The 20,837-nt window shown below is 46.5% G+C and overlaps 1 protein-coding gene across 1 annotated transcript in view; it reads right to left on the reverse strand.

The window, feature by feature from the left end:
• PRMT7 (protein arginine methyltransferase 7) overlaps window positions 1-20,837 on the reverse strand; it is a 645,306-nt gene that overhangs the window by 461,452 nt on the left and 163,017 nt on the right. The window contains exon 8 of the mRNA XM_078670716.1: window positions 10,044-10,224. Within this exon, the coding sequence (XP_078526842.1) occupies window positions 10,044-10,224 (181 nt within the window). The remainder of the gene's footprint in view (window positions 1-10,043; window positions 10,225-20,837) is intronic.

Below are 20,837 nucleotides of genomic sequence, written 5' to 3' on the forward strand. Positions count from 1 at the left end.
CACCGCAGATGATATCGGTGGCTTCGGATCGGAAGGGTGGGAGGTGGACTCTCTGGGTTCTGCCTGAGAGGAATGACGTGGTCCAGTCAAGGGCCTTCTCTTGGATTCCGGCTTCTAGGAGGCGGGTCTTTAGAGTGCGATGGCAGACCGTGTCGAAGGCGGTTGACAGGTCCAGGAGGATGAGGGCTGATGTTTCGCCGTTGGCTAGTTGGCGCCTGATGTCGTCTGTGGAGGCGATGAGTGCTGTCTCGGTGCTGTGGTTGAGTCTGAATCCGGACTGGGACGGGTCCAAGATGTTGTTGTCTTCCAGGTGGCGGGCTAATTCCATGTTGACGATTTTTTGGATGACCTTTGCCGGGAACGGGAGCAGGAAGATGGGCCGGAAGTTCTTGAGGTCCGCTTTGGGCTTCTAGAGGAGGGCGTTGATTTCGGCGTGCTTCCAGCTTTCCGGGAAAGTCGCTGCTTCGAAGGAGATGTTGATGACCTTCCACAGTTGGGGTGCAATGGCTGCGTCAGCTTTGTTGAATATGTGGTGTGGGCACGGGTTTGATGGAGATCATGTGTGGATGGAGTTCATGACCTTGCGAGTCTCATCGTCATTGACGTTGGACCAGGGGGTCAGGCGGTTGGCGCTGGTGGTGTTGACAGGAGAGGTGGAGTCTGGCGTGGTCAGGGCGGTCGTAATGTTGAAGCTGTCATGGATGTCAGTGATCTTGCGGTGGAAGAAGATGGCTAGTGAGCCGCACAGTTCTTGTGAGGGCGGGATGTCGTTGGAGTTGGCGCTGGGGTTGGAGAGTTCCTTTACAATGCTGAAGAGCTCTTTGCTGTTGTGTGCATTATCCAAGCGGTCTTTGAGGAGGATCTCTTGGCAAATCTGATGAGGTGGTGATGTCTGCGGGTGGCGTCCTTGTGGGCTGCGTGGTTGTCCGGTGTGCGTTCGTGGAGCCATATCTTCTCCCGTTTCCGGTATGTGCGTTTGGAGGTCTGGAGCTCGTCGGTGAACCAGGTGGCTCTCTTGCTGGCATGGCTGTTGGAGGGTTTTTTGAGTGGGGCGATGGTGTTGGCGCAGTCGTCGATCCACTGTCTGAGCTTGCGGGCTGCGGCATCTGGGTTGATGGGGTCGGTGGGTGTGTTCTGGGCGAGGGTGGTGATCAGCTGGTCTTCAGTGACTTTGCTCCAGCAGCGGCGAGGCAACTGTTGGGTGCAGTGGTGCGTGGTTGGTTTCTTGAAGGTGAAATGGATGCAGTGGTCGTCGGTCCAGTGGAGTTCGGTGGTGTGGTCGAAGGTGACGTGGGAGCCTGTGGAGAAGACAGGGTCCAGAGTGTGGCAGGCGGCGTGAGTGGGTGTGGTGACGAGTTGTCTGAGGCCGAGGTTGTCGATCAGGGTGGCAGAGTTGGCGTAGTTGTTGTTCTCGAGGTGGAAGTTCAGGTCCATGAGGAGGATATAGTCCGTGGAGGCGAGTGCGTGGGTGCTGGCGAGGTCAGCGATGGAGTCGCTGAACTGAGCCCGGGATCCGGGGGGGATCTGTAGATGAGTGTTCCTCTGAGGGTGGTGTTGGGGTCGGTGTGGATCCGGAAGTGCAGTTGTTCGGCGGTGTTGAGAGTGTCGTCTGCGTGGGTGGCGACCTTGAGGGTGGACTTGTGGACGATGGCTATTCCTCCTCGGATTCCGTTGGTGCGATCCCTGTGGGTGATCTTGTAGCCGTCCGGGATGGCTATGGCGATGTTGGGCGCGAAGAGTCGTTCCACCAGGTCTCGGTCATGAAGGCCACGTCTGGGGTGGAGGTGTCGATCAGATCCCAGAGCTCGATGGCATGTTTGCGTGCGGAGCGGGTGTTGAAGATTATGCAGCGGAGGTGGTTGGGTCCAGTCCTAGGAGGTTTGGTGGTTCTGTCGCAGGTGAAGCTGCAGGTGCGGCAGGAGAAGGGTCCGTGGGTCAGTTTCGGGGCGGCCTGGAAGCAGGCGTGGTTTCGGCCGGTGTTGAGTGCGAGGAGGGTGGCGGCGTCGTATCGGAGTCTGGTGGCGTGGAGTTTGCGGGGTCCAGGGGTTCTGGCGCTGAGCGCGGTCCAGGCGCAGACGGGCTTGCCTCTGGCGCGCCTCCGGCATGCCAGCAGTGCGTCCGAGCAGCCACCATTTAAGGCGAGGAGGGAGGGAGGAGCAGCTGGGAGCGGGCGGCGAATGAGATAGCGAGGGGGCTGGGCCGCAGGGGAGCAGTGGCGGGAATGGGACGGCTGGGATACAGAAGAAAAAAGGGGGGAGAAAAACAGTGTCAAGGAAGGCAGAAACGGTACACAAAAGAGGCGGAAAACAGTATCACAGAAGGCAAAACGGGGCACAAGAGAGGGAGATGAGCAGACGTACGAGCGAGTCCTGAGCAGCGGCAGCTGGGGCAGAGGCACACAGGCGGAGCTGTGCGGAGGGGGAGCGACCTACCAGGAGGGTCAGGAGTCGCTCTCCTCACCGCGCAGCGTCTGGCATATATGCGGCGGTGGGTGGGAGGCGGAGCAGCGAATGGGCAGTGGGCAGTCAGGGGGCACAGAGGCGGGGGAACGAGTGGCACAGGAAGCAAAATGGGGCACAAAAGAGGGGGGAAACTGTCACAGAAGGCAAAAGCAGGGCACAAGAGAGGGGGAAAACTGTCACAGAAGGCAAAAACGGGGCACAAAAGAGGGGGAAAACAGTGTCACAGAAGGCAAAAACAGGGCACAAGAGAGGGGGAAAACAGTGTCACAGAAGGCTAAAACGGGGCACACGAGAGGGGGAAAACAGTGTCACAGAGGGTGGAAACTGTCACAGAAGGCAAAAACAGGGCACAAGAGAGGGGGAAAACAGTGTCGCAGAAGGCAAAAACGGGGCACAAGACAGGGGGAAAACATGGTCACAGAAGGAAAAAACGTGGCACAAAAGGGGAAACGGTGTCACAGAAGGCAAAAACGGGGCACAAGAGAGGGGGGTGAGCTGACTTACGAGCGAGTCCACAGCAGCAGCAGCTGGGGCAGAGGCACACAGGCGGAGCTGTGCTGAGAGGGAGCGACCTACCAGGAGGGTCAGGGGTCGTGCACAGCGCTGAGGTCTTTTCCTTTGACCCTCCTGTGAGTGGGACCGGTTAGAGAGGGGCGGTCCTTAGAAGGCTTCTGTCGCTTCCATCAGGAACCATGGTCCAGGGCATAAGGAGGGAGCTGAACATTACTTCCTGGAATTTTTTGGCTTTTTCCCGGGCTTTAAGATTTTTTAACAAGCTCTCGGAGGAAGGTGACGTGGTAAATGTCTCTAAGCTCTGCTGGGATATGCGCCAAAGTAGCAAAAGAAGGTGGCCAAGGGAAGTAAGAAATAGATTAAGAGACATTAAGAACCTCCATTCTGAGTGTAGTATAATTATGTCATGGTCCCCTTTTCCAGGTAAACAAGAATTAAAAGAGTCTGCGGCAAAGGTGGCCGGGATTCTTAATCTAGCCTACCTGAGTCAGAAACCTTCAATTTGTTTTTCAATACTCTCTATGTCTGGATACAGTTTTCCCCTACCTGGCGCAGGAACCTGAACCCGGCCTGCGGAATGAAATTATTGCAAGAGTGGGATACAATCTAATCTACTCATCCCTCTCCTGTTGGGCCAGGGTCCAGGATAATAATGGTCTTTGTCCCTGCCCCCGGAATGTAAAATGCTCTTTGCTGCATATATTTATGGACTGTGCTTCTTGTAAGTTCCTAAGACCTTCGTTTTTTAACTACAGAACAGTACAAAGGGTGAAGGCTGTAGAGTTGCTGTCAGAAATGTGTTACCTAGATATGGCAGTAGAAATTGCTCCGTTTTTACGTTCAGTTTAAACAGAATTTTAATGATGGGTTACAGCACGGTGGGGGTGATGAGTAGGTCTGATGTGTTTTATGTCAATTTTAATTTGCAACTGCTGTAATGTATTGTTTAGAATGTTGTAGGAAGCAGGCTCTGTTTATACTATACCAAAGTAAGCTATAGTGTGTACAGAGTCCAGTGGATCCCCACAGGTATAGCAGAAGCTAAAGTAGATAATGCCTTACTCTCTTTTGTGGTAGTGTGGTTGAGCAGTCAGGCTTATCAGAGGGTAGGGTTAAGCATTTGTTGTACACACTCAGGCAAGAAATTATGTCACTCATTCAAAGACTGATTCCAGACCAATTGTTTATATAAAAAGTTGTTACTTTGGTATTTGTATTACTAGAACCAAATATTTACTCAGTAGCAGGTAACTGATATTTACAATACAAGTATATTCTTCAAGATATAGTGTATACTGGTTTTATAGAAGCATACACATTACTTTGCAGTATAAGAAATGGATGTAGGCACTTTAGAGTAATTATAATTACTTTAGATTACTTTCTAGTTCATTTGCAGTTACTTTTCTAGTTTAGAGTGAAACAAACTAATAATAATCTAAGCATCACAGGATACCAGTAAGCACGTTGACTCTTTTGAAGACACTAAGTTGCTTTGTTGCAGAACAAAACAGGATTAACACAGAACATGTTTCAGAGAAAAACCCACCATACAATCCTATGCAGGTAAGTAAACGGTTTTGGGGGTAGAACCAAGGTTCAGGTTGCCACTCAAGGTGCACCACCAGAAGCATTAGGGTGGTCGGGTGCTTATAAGAAAGACAGTAGCGATGGGTTAGACACAAGGTGGGTGTTCTCAAATTAACTATTTATTGGATTAACACGTGTTTGAATGGTCGGTGGCAGAAGAACTAAATATGATCAAAACACAAAATGACCGAATGTAGACAAGGATTTAGACACAAGGACAGTAATAATAAGATAAGTGTCACCCTCTTTGGATGATTAACCAACTTAGAAAATGGTGGGGGGAGAAAAACATAAGATTTGGGTCTTCTTTGCCATTCTGTAATATTTTTTAACATGTAAAGGCAGGGAATGTTCGTAAAAAAACAGGACGTTAGTAACAATATGCAAAAATAATCATAGTAAAGCTCTGAATGTATGTCTGTAAAGACCCTGGTGGGATAGGACCACGCTGTTTGTTACTGTGAGATGTATTGTTGTGCTAGTTTAGAAGAGAAGCCACAAAACTATTACAAAGTTGTCTAAAAAAAAATCACCAATCTAAATAAACTTTCTTCTAACCTCATCATAGTAACCTTCACTAACTCAACCAACACCTCCCTCCATGACTTTAACTTCCCATGAAAGTGGTCTATAAAGACCACAAAATATGGCTTTGTAAAACGTCTGGGTGTACTAACAATAAGCAAGATATCTTTAAGCAATATCACTAGAAGGGCAATGTACTGGACCTTGTCTGGAGCTCAACAACCAGGATACACTGCTACACTATGGAAAAGCTGGCCTGGGCTACCCTGTTCCTATTGATTTGAACCATTTTGCTTTGACACACCTAGACAACAAGAGCCAAGAAATACCATGTGCCAAGCCTTCAAAAACATGCCTGAAGATGTCCTTGAAAACAGTTTTTTTGGTCATCCAAACACCTTAAAAACCCCAGCAAAGACCTCCAAATCCTCCTTCAGTACTTCAGAAGGACGTTCCAATTAACAGTAGATAAAAATGCCTAGCTGAAGCTTTCAACATTAAAATAGAAAGTATTCGTCCAATGGTACAGTCTGAAACTCATCAAAACCAAAAACAAAATTAGATGACAGGAAAATAAGTAAAGCTTCACACTGCAGGTCAATGAATTCACTACCCTACAGCAACTCTACACTGTCCCAAGGCAGCTGATCATCAAAGCAAAGGTTGCATATTATTATAACATCTTCTGCGAGGCCTCCAACATCAAATAGCCCTCCAAAGCTATTAACCACTGTACGAACCCTTCAATTGGACCCCAGATCATCCGATTCAGAGATATGTGTTCTCTACCATCAACACAATTTTTAAAGATAAAATCTGACAGCACATCAACTAGCAATGGACACCCAAAATACATTTCACCAACCAGGGTACCTATGTGGATAACTCACAACCTCTACAGACAATTCACAAGCTTTTTCAAGTTGCCGGAGGCTACATCCTATGCATATGATATTCCCCATCATCAAAAGTAGGGAAATTAATAGAAAGTGACAATATAGATCATCAGTGAATCCCTTCTAATAGACACCTTCCCAGATACCTGCAAATTCGGACCAACCCAAATCCCCCCATCTTCACCAACCACAGCCCAATGAAGATATCAACATTTCTCTGAAAGATCAAGGGAAAACAACTGTTGCCAACCAGCTCTATATCAAATCACCAAATACAGCACCATTTTAGGGGCCTACCAGTTTGACTTCAGACCACAATGTAGAATGAGAGGTTCTCCTATCCAAGTGATGGATTTTGCTCTGCAGATCACAAGCAGTGACTCATTCCTTCCTGTCCTAGTCAGCCTCTTTGCAGTAATCAACATAACTGACCACAAAACTCTGCTATATATATATATATCTTTACACATCAAAAAGAGTGACAAGGCAGAGCCCGACAAAGATTCATATAATATCTATGGAACAAAGTGCAGCTGGTCCAGATAAGCTCCTCCAGATCACAGGAGGTTTCGGAAACAAGCAGCTTCCCACTTGGCTACATCCTGTCACAATTAACTTTCAACCTTTACAAAGAATCCAGAATGAGTCCTTTGGGAAGTGCTGGATGTAGTTACAGAGTTACAGATATTACATCAGTGATCTACTACACTGACTCTTCAAGAATTTGGATTCAACGCAGTTCGTGAATTTCCTAGGGGGCTAATCTGAAGCCCTACAAAGACTTTTGGTTTGCCCCATTCTGTCCTAATGAAGACCCGCACGGCCAAGGTCTAACTTACCTACATGGCCCCAAGACGGGTCGAAAGGTCGACGCCCCTTTAAAACGCACCGCCTGGACCCCCATCCTGCGTACCTAATGTGCCACATGGGAATGTATATCCCGATGTACAGAATTGTGTGAAAATACCACGTAAACTGCATTTGTGGCCAGGCCAATAAGGACGGTGATTGAGAACCAGTCCGCATTTTAGAACTGTATTATTTTTATGTCATTACCCTAAATACCCTTCCTTTCCCTCACCACTACACACTAGAGCACTCTTCCTCTTCGCACGTTCCTCTTTTGGGGCACCCATTTCTTACGTAATAACAATTACTGTAAAGTAGGTTTATTTTTACCATTTGCAATGAAAATAAATTGCCGGTGGATCTAGAATCTGGTTGTTGCTTTTCTCCCCTTTTGCTTAAATGATGTATTGATTACCTTGAGCAGACTTGGGTTCCCTGTGCATGCTCGTAAATTGATGTACTAAATGAACTTAGTATTTCGATTAATTTGGCACTTAAAAAAGAGTTAGGACCATTGCTTATTGTACCATTTTTCCTTCTGAAGCACAGCTGAACAGAAGCCTCTAAACCTTTGACAAAACCACTTTTACATTGGGATATAGTGAGTGGCTCTCATTGCCAGCTTACATGCTGGTGAAAACTTGCTGCATCATCTATAAGTCAATAATTTTCTGAGGAGCTACATGTATGCCACATGATTCCACATAAATAGACACATATATAAATAATCACCTATGCATCTGAAATTGTTTGAATAGTTAGGGTCAACGCTCATCAACTCACCAAATGGTAGGTCTGTCACACTCTAAGAAATGGGACAGAGTCTCACAGCACTGGTAATTCAGACATAAATTAACCCAAAAGAGTTCTTTATGAGGTAAAGCAGTGGGTCATTTAGGATTTGGGAAAGCTGGAAAAGCATGTGAACCTCAGTAAATTTGCTGTTTTCCACTCTGCAATATTCACAGTCAGTCTCCATCTCATGTGGAGGTGGGAGAACCACCAGGTTTATGAGGTTGAAGGCTCAGCCGGTTCTGCCATTGGAACCCTTCACCCGCTAGCTCATTCAAAACAGAGTCCTCCAGCCCACATATTATTGTAATTCCCATCCTGTTTAGGGTACAGCTTCTGATGATGAGTTTGTCCAGAAAAAAATCCAAAAAGTCTAGGGAGAAACACTTTTCTTACCAGAATTATTTAAATGTTGTTCTGAAGAAAGAACCTCTAACTTGGAGGTTTCTTTCTGCAGGACAAAAATATGCAACGCGGGCTGCCATGACATGGTAGTCAGCCCACATTCATTTTTACCTAAACTGCTCCTGTCACATTGGTGGAAGTACTTTTGGCAGATACGATGCCCACCAAACCGGCTTGGATTTTTTAATATGCGGTGTGCACTTCTCTGCAAAAGGGCTGAAGTAGGGCACCCACAGCACTATCCAGTCGCAGGCCAATCATCAAATTACCCACTTGGTTAATCTGACAAAACTTGGCATTAGGCAAGAAGGATTAAACCTTCCTTGCTGGAACACAAAAAGGAATGCTATGTAAATTCGTTGATAACATAGAAGAGGTTTTAGAGATCCAACAAGAGCCACATGATGGTGTGCTACCACCCTTTGCTCGTGGACAATAAAGGTCCAATCCTCATGATGCGTGTTTGCACGGTTTATCTGAAGTACCAGTGAGATCAATTATTTTGAATGAATGAAGTAGTAAAAGTTTCCCTGTCCGCAAGTCATTATCTCCCTGGACGGCAAACCTGGTACTGAATATGTTAAATAGGGTTGCGGTTAATATTACACTTGGAAAGCAATAAGTGTGTTGGCCGTCTTAAACAAAACATACTGGAGAAATTCAGGCACTGGACACAGCAGTGGTGAGGAGAATCCATATTTCTGTTTTGCAAGAGCACAGGTTGTTACTGCTCCCAGCGATCATGACTTTAATATTTACTATTAAGAAGCCACTTTAATAGCTATTTATGCTTAATGGCTAGCCTAATTAAGGAGGCTATACAACACCAATATATCAGTCAGCAAAGGTTCTTGCTCCGGAGAGCATTAATGCTGCATTAATGAGCAGCAATTCATTAGTCGCATTTCTCCTCCTAAATTCCTACATTTAAGGTTAAGTGAGGACAACCGGGGGTGTCTTGTCTCACACAGTCTTAGGGAACTCACTCTCCTATGAGATCTTAACCCAACCACTGCGGATGTTGTTGGCAAGAAATTAAAAAGCGTTCACCACGTTGCCTCCTGAAACCAAACACAATTTCTTTGCACAAAGAACAACTGACATTCACAAGTTTCTATCTTATTGTGTGTCCATTTTAGGGTCTTCCTTTACCTCGCCCTTTTCCCACAACCTTCAAACACATTATTTTGCCAGCGTTCTGTCTCAGCACCTGGCAGATTTGGTGATAAGGAACTCACTCATGAGGTTTTATCAGCGCTTTACGAAACAAATACACTATTACATTCCAAAGTGATATGTCAGACATTAATCAGAAGAACCCGAAGGGGGACATTTTTTTAAATCTTTCCGCCAAACAGATCAGTGCCTTAGAAACACTTCATATTCTAACCTGTGTAAGGTGGCAGCATGCTTCGGGCGAGTGTCCTCTCTTGGATGAAAGATATGAAAGGCATGAAAGGCACCCTGACCAGCTGAGGAACAAGGTCTCCCACGAGGGGTGTTTCAAATAAGACTCAGAAACAATTTTTTGGTTCAACCTCAAATCCCTCTTTGGCTGTCCTTTAGATTATCAGGCTACCCTCCCTGTGCACTCATCTTTCTTTGCCAAAAGCATCAGTGGTTATGAAGACAGGGGCACAGATTCAAGTGGCAAAGCAGATAAGGAGGCTGCTTTCTTTTTGACAATGGTGAGAGAGAGTGAAAGGAAATCACCTGTGCTGTGCCTTTTGGTGTGGTCTACACAGCTTCAAATCAGAGAAGGCGGCTTCATAATTTGTAAGTTTGGAACTGCCAAAAGCTGAATGTCAGCAGAACAATGTTTTATTTTAATTGTCTTCAGAAACTTGCACAAAATGTGTAATTAACAGGCTATAGTTATACAAATTATGATCTCAGCGCCTGTTACCAGACATAATTCGATATATAAATTATTCAGAATTTAAATAAACTTTGCTGACATTTAATAAAACAAAAATGTTAGCTATTTAAAAAACAAAACATGCATCCATACCGGAACATCTTGAGGTGATTGCTGTATCCAGTGTGGTTCCATGGTGCATTTGATTGTGCCTTCTGGATCCATGTCGATATCCCACCAGGAGAGGATCACCTGTGCCTTGCCCGATGTCACAGGTTCAAAGTGCACTGTGTGGGATGCGGGGCTGCTGCTCACGGCTTTACTGAAATCGACCCTGAAAAGCATTTAAAGGCTGGTGAACTTCTCATCCAGAAAGCTCAGTTTGAAATGACATCATGCATAAGGGTCTCAGAGCAGATAATTGATGACATCAAGTAGCTCTCACAATCCAATGTCCCTCAACATAGTATACAGAATCATTAGGAACCTAGTTTAAAAGATGGAAGGTGACTTCAAATAATATGGTGAGGAAGGAAGGGTTATTTAGTCATAACAATAGTTCATCACCAAGGATATTCTCTGCATATTCATATAATTAGAAAGATGGAATCCAGAAACGTCTTAAACTAATGTTTTCTCTACTTTTCTTTACATTTCAGAAAGCAAATGAGAAAAAAAACCTCTTATATCAGGTACCATTAAGAGGTCAATTCTTTTTAATTTTATGCAGACTGAGGAACTTACAATATGGCCACCTGTTCTGGGTCGCTGTAATTTTAGCATCTATCAGTGCCACCAGACTCTAGGTCTGAGGTACAAGCTAAATTAGCCATTGCTGTGTGAGACAAGGGCCTGCCTTGTAGGACTGCTGGTTGTCAGTTGAACATTGCAAGCCACATGACATAAGATTTTGAATATAGGCATAATTTATCTGTCTGGTCAGTACTATAACTGTCTTAGATGCAAAAAGTCAGGATTGCCAGCAAATGTATTTCTGTGTTGCCATTCAATGGGTTCATTATTAAAAATCGGACTCTCCTAGTGGCAAGAAGTGCCACTCCAGTTCTCCAAGTGGAGACAATTACAAATAAGCACTGGTAAATCCAATAATGTTATGTTATGTTAGAAAGATTTATAATCCGGCCATTTTAAAAGTCGTAGTACTTGCTCATTGATTGGGGAGTGTGTGTATGGCAGTGTGAGTGGGTGAATGTGAGAATGGGTCAACATTCAGAATAATGAGTAAGTGCACTGATGGATTAATGAATACGTTTGTCACGTTGCAGGCTAGGCTATATGCCCCGTGGAGGCAGATCGGTGAAGACAGGAATACACTGTACTGCCAGGGTTTCCTTGGCAGAAAAAAGTTAAATACGTTGCTCTGTCTATAAAAAAAGGGTTGTTTGGACAGAAAGTACAAAATTAATATTAACGGTGTGTAGCATACTTGTGAAATTCAAACATCTATGCAACATCTATGCAACCCACATCTATGAAGCATTCTAATGAAACAAAGAGACCTTCTGGTAACTTCAGGATGAGTTTATTATACACCCACCAGACAGTCCAAACCAGCAGCCGGACGCTACAGTTAACACTCACCATCTGAGGTTTATGCGTTCCGCTGCTGACATGGTTAACATTCTTAAAGTGAACTAGAGATTAAAGGGCAAGTTACAACACATCTTCCCTTTATAATGCAAATTAACAGAGAAAGATGAAAAGAAAAGGAAAGGTGTGAGGGCAGATAAGTGGCAAAGCAAATAGTGTGTTAGGAATAAAGAAAGTACAAGGAAAACACAAAAATAAGCTCAGCATAAGGTAAAGTCTTTACCTAAGAACATAATCCTGGTGACGTAAAGGTGGCCTCCTAGCTCCAATGGAACGCACAGGGGAATCGACTTAAGCCATACTATCACAACTCCGGAAATGTCCAGCACCACTCTGGGAGTGCCTGGTCTGGGGTTGAAAACCCATACTACCATCCTTAGTCCCACATTTAGAAAGGCTGGACATGCTCCAGACATCGCCATCAGTGAGCATGACAACATTCTTCATAACTTTAATGATACACTTTGGACCAAAGAATCTGGTCTCACCTTTGGGAGACCAAACCACCTTTTTCACAAAAACAAGATCACCCATCTTCCAATCACACTTGTGTGCTCCCGTTTTGGTATCAAACCTTTGTTTGCAACCCTCCTGATACCTTCTGAGTCTCCAATCATTAACAAAATTGTTCCTGTTTTTAACACCCAACCACACAGGGTGAAGCTTAGAACCTGCTGCTCTGCCCCTAAGTTTTTTTAATGGGGAACAACCTGTAATACTGTTGGGAGTGTTCCAATGTGCCCATATTTTCTCTCTAAGGACACCTCTAAGGGGGGAACCTGTATTGACAGCAGTTTGGGCACAGGCTCTCACACGCCTGTTCATGCTCTCTCCTAGGCCATTTGCTTGCTGTGAGTAGAGGGCCGTGCGATGATGGGCGAGGGAAAGATCTTTTAGGAAATCGGTCATGTCCTGAGAGGTAAACTGCACCGTGTTGTCGGAAACCAAAATGTCGGGTATTCCTTCACAAGTGAACACATCTTTTAGAAATTCAATAATATTTTTTGTAACAACAGAGCTCATGCAGCATGCAGAGATCCATTTGGAAGTGTAGTCAACCAGAACGACTACAAATCTTTCCGTGGGAGCCAGAACATCAAATGGTCCAACAATGTCGATGGCAAGCTTGGACCAAGGGCGTTCAGGAAGAGCCACAGGAGAGAGCGGTGCCGTGTTGATTTTCCTGGACTTGTCATTACCGGCACAAATGGTGCAATACATGACCGCCTCCTCAAGGTGTTTGTCAACCTCTGGCCACCAGTAGGATTCTCTGACCCTTGCTTTGGTCAAACTGCGTCCCAGATGACCTTCGTGTGCTAGATTGGTTCCTCCTCATTCTGTGAGAGGAAAAATTATCAATCTATCTCCTCTAAAAAACTCTCCCTGCACAATGTTTAACTCATCACGAACATTCCAGAATGCCTTGGCAACACTAGGAACATCAGAAAGAGGAGGCCGACCATTAACAAAAAACTCCATTACTGGTCCCCTAGAGTCATCGCATTCAGCACTGGCTTTCCACTCCTCTCTGTTAAGAGCACCTTCCCTCACCCAAGACACAACACAGTCAGAGGAGTTCAACACATTTTTCTCAAGCGGCATCTTAGAAAGAAAATCGACCGGGATATTTCTGAGACCAGGTAGGTACTCAATTGTAAAGTTATACACCTAGAGTCCTTCAACCCATCTTTTGATTCTGGGAGTAGTGCTTTCACCTTTCTTGCAATACAGAAAAGGGGGTGGTGATGAACAGAGTGTCTGAATTAAGCAGACCACTCTTACCCAGTCCAAAGATCAGGGCTTGATCCATCACCGTTATTTATCTCACTGCCCCATCCCAGCTCAGAACCTGGCTATATGCAAATTAGTCTGTCCCTGGCCCAGTGCATCATGGGAACAGGGCAGACCAAACTACCAAGCCAATTCTTCACCAGAAAGGAGACAAGCTACCGGGGACCGGTTTCTGGCATTTCAGCCTCTTCGGCCCGGCTTGCTTGAATCCTGATGGAGCAGTGAGAAAGGGACTCATGTCTGAGTATACCCTGCCACGCCTATAGTGGCCAAAAACGATACAGAAAAGGGGGTGGTGATGAACAGAGTGTCTGAATTAAGCAGACCACTCTTACCCAGTCCAAAGATCAGGGCTTGATCCATCACCGTTATTTATCTCACTGCCCCATCCCAGCTCAGAACCTGGCTATATGCAAATTAGTCTGTCCCTGGCCCAGTGCATCATGGGAACAGGGCAGACCAAACTACCAAGCCAATTCTTCACCAGAAAGGAGACAAGCTACCGGGGACCGGTTTCTGGCATTTCAGCCTCTTCGGCCCGGCTTGCTTGAATCCTGATGGAGCAGTGAGAAAGGGACTCATGTCTGAGTATACCCTGCCACGCCTATAGTGGCCAAAAACGATACAGAAAAGGGGGTGGTGATGAACAGAGTGTCTGAATTAAGCAGACCACTCTTACCCAGTCCAAAGATCAGGGCTTGATCCATCACCGTTATTTATCTCACTGCCCCATCCCAGCTCAGAACCTGGCTATATGCAAATTAGTCTGTCCCTGGCCCAGTGCATCATGGGAACAGGGCAGACCAAACTACCAAGCCAATTCTTCACCAGAAAGGAGACAAGCTACCGGGGACCGGTTTCTGGCATTTCAGCCTCTTCGGCCCGGCTTGCTTGAATCCTGATGGAGCAGTGAGAAAGGGACTCATGTCTGAGTATACCCTGCCACGCCTATAGTGGCCAAAAACGATACAGAAAAGGGGGTGGTGATGAACAGAGTGTCTGAATTAAGCAGACCACTCTTACCCAGTCCAAAGATCAGGGCTTGATCCATCACCGTTATTTATCTCACTGCCCCATCCCAGCTCAGAACCTGGCTATATGCAAATTAGTCTGTCCCTGGCCCAGTGCATCATGGGAACAGGGCAGACCAAACTACCAAGCCAATTCTTCACCAGAAAGGAGACAAGCTACCGGGGACCGGTTTCTGGCATTTCAGCCTCTTCGGCCCGGCTTGCTTGAATCCTGATGGAGCAGTGAGAAAGGGACTCATGTCTGAGTATACCCTGCCACGCCTATAGTGGCCAAAAACGATACAGAAAAGGGGGTGGTGATGAACAGAGTGTCTGAATTAAGCAGACCACTCTTACCCAGTCCAAAGATCAGGGCTTGATCCATCACCGTTATTTATCTCACTGCCCCATCCCAGCTCAGAACCTGGCTATATGCAAATTAGTCTGTCCCTGGCCCAGTGCATCATGGGAACAGGGCAGACCAAACTACCAAGCCAATTCTTCACCAGAAAGGAGACAAGCTACCGGGGACCGGTTTCTGGCATTTCAGCCTCTTCGGCCCGGCTTGCTTGAATCCTGATGGAGCAGTGAGAAAGGGACTCATGTCTGAGTATACCCTGCCACGCCTATAGTGGCCAAAAACGATACAGAAAAGGGGGTGGTGATGAACAGAGTGTCTGAATTAAGCAGACCACTCTTACCCAGTCCAAAGATCAGGGCTTGATCCATCACCGTTATTTATCTCACTGCCCCATCCCAGCTCAGAACCTGGCTATATGCAAATTAGTCTGTCCCTGGCCCAGTGCATCATGGGAACAGGGCAGACCAAACTACCAAGCCAATTCTTCACCAGAAAGGAGACAAGCTACCGGGGACCGGTTTCTGGCATTTCAGCCTCTTCGGCCCGGCTTGCTTGAATCCTGATGGAGCAGTGAGAAAGGGACTCATGTCTGAGTATACCCTGCCACGCCTATAGTGGCCAAAAACGATACAGAAAAGGGGGTGGTGATGAACAGAGTGTCTGAATTAAGCAGACCACTCTTACCCAGTCCAAAGATCAGGGCTTGATCCATCACCGTTATTTATCTCACTGCCCCATCCCAGCTCAGAACCTGGCTATATGCAAATTAGTCTGTCCCTGGCCCAGTGCATCATGGGAACAGGGCAGACCAAACTACCAAGCCAATTCTTCACCAGAAAGGAGACAAGCTACCGGGGACCGGTTTCTGGCATTTCAGCCTCTTCGGCCCGGCTTGCTTGAATCCTGATGGAGCAGTGAGAAAGGGACTCATGTCTGAGTATACCCTGCCACGCCTATAGTGGCCAAAAACGATACAGAAAAGGGGGTGGTGATGAACAGAGTGTCTGAATTAAGCAGACCACTCTTACCCAGTCCAAAGATCAGGGCTTGATCCATCACCGTTATTTATCTCACTGCCCCATCCCAGCTCAGAACCTGGCTATATGCAAATTAGTCTGTCCCTGGCCCAGTGCATCATGGGAACAGGGCAGACCAAACTACCAAGCCAATTCTTCACCAGAAAGGAGACAAGCTACCGGGGACCGGTTTCTGGCATTTCAGCCTCTTCGGCCCGGCTTGCTTGAATCCTGATGGAGCAGTGAGAAAGGGACTCATGTCCGAGTATACCCTGCCACGCCTATAGTGGCCAAAAACGATACAGAAAAGGGGGTGGTGATGAACAGAGTGTCTGAATTAAGCAGACCACTCTTACCCAGTCCAAAGATCAGGGCTTGATCCATCACCGTTATTTATCTCACTGCCCCATCCCAGCTCAGAACCTGGCTATATGCAAATTAGTCTGTCCCTGGCCCAGTGCATCATGGGAACAGGGCAGACCAAACTACCAAGCCAATTCTTCACCAGAAAGGAGACAAGCTACCGGGGACCGGTTTCTGGCATTTCAGCCTCTTCGGCCCGGCTTGCTTGAATCCTGATGGAGCAGTGAGAAAGGGACTCATGTCTGAGTATACCCTGCCACGCCTATAGTGGCCAAAAACGATACAGAAAAGGGGGTGGTGATGAACAGAGTGTCTGAATTAAGCAGACCACTCTTACCCAGTCCAAAGATCAGGGCTTGATCCATCACCGTTATTTATCTCACTGCCCCATCCCAGCTCAGAACCTGGCTATATGCAAATTAGTCTGTCCCTGGCCCAGTGCATCATGGGAACACGGCTGTAATGCCAGAAACCGGTCCCCGGAAGCTTGTTTCCTTTCTGGTAAAGAATTGGCTTGGTAGTTTGGTCTGCCCTGTTCCCATGATGCACTGGGCCAGGGACAGACTAATTTGCATATAGCCAGGTTCTGAACTGGGATGGTGCAGTGAGCTAAAAAACGGTGATGGATCAAGCCCTGATCTGTGGACTGGGTAGGAGTGTTCTGCTTAATTCAGAATACTCTGTCCATCACCACCCCCTTGTAAATAATTTTGGCCACCATAAGCGTGGAAGGGTATACTCGGATGCGAGTCCCTTGCCCACTGCACCATCAGGATTCAAGCAAGCCGGGCCGAAGACGGCTGTAATGCCAGAAACCGGTCCCCGGAAGCTTGTTTCCTTTCTGGTAAAGAATTGGCTTGGTAGTTTGGTCTGCCCTGTTCCCATGATGCACTGGGCCAGGGACAGACTAATTTGCATATAGCCAGGTTCTGAACTGGGATGGTGCAGTGAGCTAAAAAACGGTGATGGATCAAGCCCTGATCTGTGGACTGGGTAGGAGTGTTCTGCTTAATTCAGAATACTCTGTCCATCACCACCCCCTTGTAAATAATTTTGGCCACCATAAGCGTGGAAGGGTATACTCGGATGCGAGTCCCTTGCCCACTGCACCATCAGGATTCAAGCAAGCCGGGCCGAAGACGGCTGTAATGCCAGAAACCGGTCCCCGGAAGCTTGTTTCCTTTCTGGTAAAGAATTGGCTTGGTAGTTTGGTCTGCCCTGTTCCCATGATGCACTGGGCCAGGGACAGACTAATTTGCATATAGCCAGGTTCTGAACTGGGATGGTGCAGTGAGCTAAAAAACGGTGATGGATCAAGCCCTGATCTGTGGACTGGGTAGGAGTGTTCTGCTTAATTCAGAATACTCTGTCCATCACCACCCCCTTGTAAATAATTTTGGCCACCATAAGCGTGGAAGGGTATACTCGGATGCGAGTCCCTTGCCCACTGCACCATCAGGATTCAAGCAAGCCGGGCCGAAGACGGCTGTAATGCCAGAAACCGGTCCCCGGAAGCTTGTTTCCTTTCTGGTAAAGAATTGGCTTGGTAGTTTGGTCTGCCCTGTTCCCATGATGCACTGGGCCAGGGACAGACTAATTTGCATATAGCCAGGTTCTGAACTGGGATGGTGCAGTGAGCTAAAAAACGGTGATGGATCAAGCCCTGATCTGTGGACTGGGTAGGAGTGTTCTGCTTAATTCAGAATACTCTGTCCATCACCACCCCCTTGTAAATAATTTTGGCCACCATAAGCGTGGAAGGGTATACTCGGATGCGAGTCCCTTGCCCACTGCACCATCAGGATTCAAGCAAGCCGGGCCGAAGACGGCTGTAATGCCAGAAACCGGTCCCCGGAAGCTTGTTTCCTTTCTGGTAAAGAATTGGCTTGGTAGTTTGGTCTGCCCTGTTCCCATGATGCACTGGGCCAGGGACAGACTAATTTGCATATAGCCAGGTTCTGAACTGGGATGGTGCAGTGAGCTAAAAAACGGTGATGGATCAAGCCCTGATCTGTGGACTGGGTAGGAGTGTTCTGCTTAATTCAGAATACTCTGTCCATCACCACCCCCTTGTAAATAATTTTGGCCACCATAAGCGTGGAAGGGTATACTCGGATGCGAGTCCCTTGCCCACTGCACCATCAGGATTCAAGCAAGCCGGGCCGAAGACGGCTGTAATGCCAGAAACCGGTCCCCGGAAGCTTGTTTCCTTTCTGGTAAAGAATTGGCTTGGTAGTTTGGTCTGCCCTGTTCCCATGATGCACTGGGCCAGGGACAGACTAATTTGCATATAGCCAGGTTCTGAACTGGGATGGTGCAGTGAGCTAAAAAACGGTGATGGATCAAGCCCTGATCTGTGGACTGGGTAGGAGTGTTCTGCTTAATTCAGAATACTCTGTCCATCACCACCCCCTTGTAAATAATTTTGGCCACCATAAGCGTGGAAGGGTATACTCGGATGCGAGTCCCTTGCCCACTGCACCATCAGGATTCAAGCAAGCCGGGCCGAAGACGGCTGTAATGCCAGAAACCGGTCCCCGGAAGCTTGTTTCCTTTCTGGTAAAGAATTGGCTTGGTAGTTTGGTCTGCCCTGTTCCCATGATGCACTGGGCCAGGGACAGACTAATTTGCATATAGCCAGGTTCTGAACTGGGATGGTGCAGTGAGCTAAAAAACGGTGATGGATCAAGCCCTGATCTGTGGACTGGGTAGGAGTGTTCTGCTTAATTCAGAATACTCTGTCCATCACCACCCCCTTGTAAATAATTTTCACCTTTCTTGCAGGCAAACATGTGTACTAGGGGTTTGTGGTCAGTTCGTACCAGAAATGGTAAACCCCACAAGTAGTACCTGAAATGGTTGAGGGCACACAAGCAAGCTAACGCCTCACGCTCAATCACTGAGTAGCGCTCTTCAGCTCCCTTTAGTGAACGCAAGGCGAAGCCAATGACTTTTTCGTTACCATCAACCATTTGGGAGAGAACAGCACCCAAACCCCGTAAACTGGTATCAGTGGTGGGGATGGTCTTCTTAAGCACATCAAAATGGCCTAGGGATGGCATGCGTGCAATCTCACTTTTGACCTTTCTCAAAGCAGTTTCACAGTCTTTAGACCACTTGAAATCAACCCCTTTTTTAAGTAGTAGCCTTAAAGGTTGCACTACACAGGCAAAATTGTAGATAAACTTCGAGTAATACTCGGACAAACCAAGGAAAGACTTTACTTGGTCCTTGTTCGAGGGACCTGGAGCCTGTAAAATTGCTTCCACCAGGTCAATTTGTGGGCTGATACCCTCGCTTGAAAAAGAGTGTCCAATATATGGTACAGAACTGACTCTGAATTTACATTTCTCACTCTTGAGAGTGAGGCCACATTCTTGAAGTCTGGATAGCACTTTAAATAACACTACATCATGCTTGTCTCTATTCTGTCCAAAGACCAGTATATCATCTTGAAAGAATAGGACCAAGTCAATCCCTGTTAACACATCCTTCACGACTCTTTGGAAACATGCAGCAGCACTTGCTAACCCAAAAGGCATTCTAACAACCCTATAGGCACCCAGGGGTGTTATAAATGAAGTTAGGGCCTTAGAGTCCTCGTGCAGCAGGACCTGATGGTAGGCCGACGATAAGTCCATGACACTGAAAAGTCAGGCACCTCCTAACTTAGTCAGGGCTTCGTTGATGTTTGGTAATGGCTGTCTGTCAACCCAAATACAATTATTTAGACTTCTCAACTCGACACACTTCCTAATTTTCGTGCCTTTGTCCTTTGGGGCTAAAACAGTGGGGGCCAACCACACTGAAGATTCAATCTCTTCTATGACACCCAAATCAAGCAACCTTTTGAGTGCCTCTTGAAGCTGTTTCAACATGAGATTTGGTACCTTCCTCACTTTATGTATAAGATTATTCTGTGTTTGAAACCTTTAGGAAGTCCTAATTTTTTACAAAAAACCTCAGGATACTTCACTATAATATCCTGATGATCACTATGAGATGTTACCAGGATTACTTGGTTGGGAGCATCCGGATTCAAAATGATCCCAAGGTCTCGTTGGTTTCGCCAGCCTAAGAGATTATCTCCACGCCTAGCAACATGGACCATGCCAACAGTCTCTCTGCTTTTAAACACAATGGTTTGGATGAAAAACCCAACAAGGTTGATGCTCTGTCCACCATAACCTACTGGGTTGATGTCAGGTGGCAAAAGTTTTACTTCCATGAATGCGGGAGTGGAATCCCAAAAATTGTCACCTAGTAAGGTATATGGCGAGCCAGAACCAGCAAGAACAGGAACTGTTATATTACCAACAGTTATGTCACATTTTGGCATAGAAACATTACCAGTGTCAACAACTTTAACATCATGTGCAGAATGGTCAATACTATCTGTGATGCAGTAGATAGTTTGCTGTGAAAATGCTTCTTCGTCATTAATCAGGTTTACCTTCACATTCCTGCACATGCGGGCATAATGTCCCTTTTTTTCATAGTTTCTGCAATTGGTACCCCTAGCAAAGCAATTGGGAAAGTTGGGCCCATGGTTCAAACTTCCACATCTTGGGCATTTACTCTTGCCATCTCTGTTCCAACTGGAATTGAATTTCGGTTTGTCGACTTTGGTGAACCCTTTCTCTAATTTTACGTTGGGCTTAGATACAGTGGTGATTGCGGCCTCAGAAGATGGATTGTCTAGGTCGCTTCTTATTCAGTTGCTGCTAACATCAGTGCCAACATAAGTATTACGCATTTCCTTTACTCAGTGAGAAGTGTGTACAATACTTTCCAG

Source organism: Lissotriton helveticus, chromosome 12 (assembly GCF_964261635.1).
Source record: "Lissotriton helveticus chromosome 12, aLisHel1.1, whole genome shotgun sequence".
In the NCBI taxonomy this organism is placed as follows: Eukaryota; Metazoa; Chordata; class Amphibia; order Caudata; family Salamandridae; genus Lissotriton; species Lissotriton helveticus.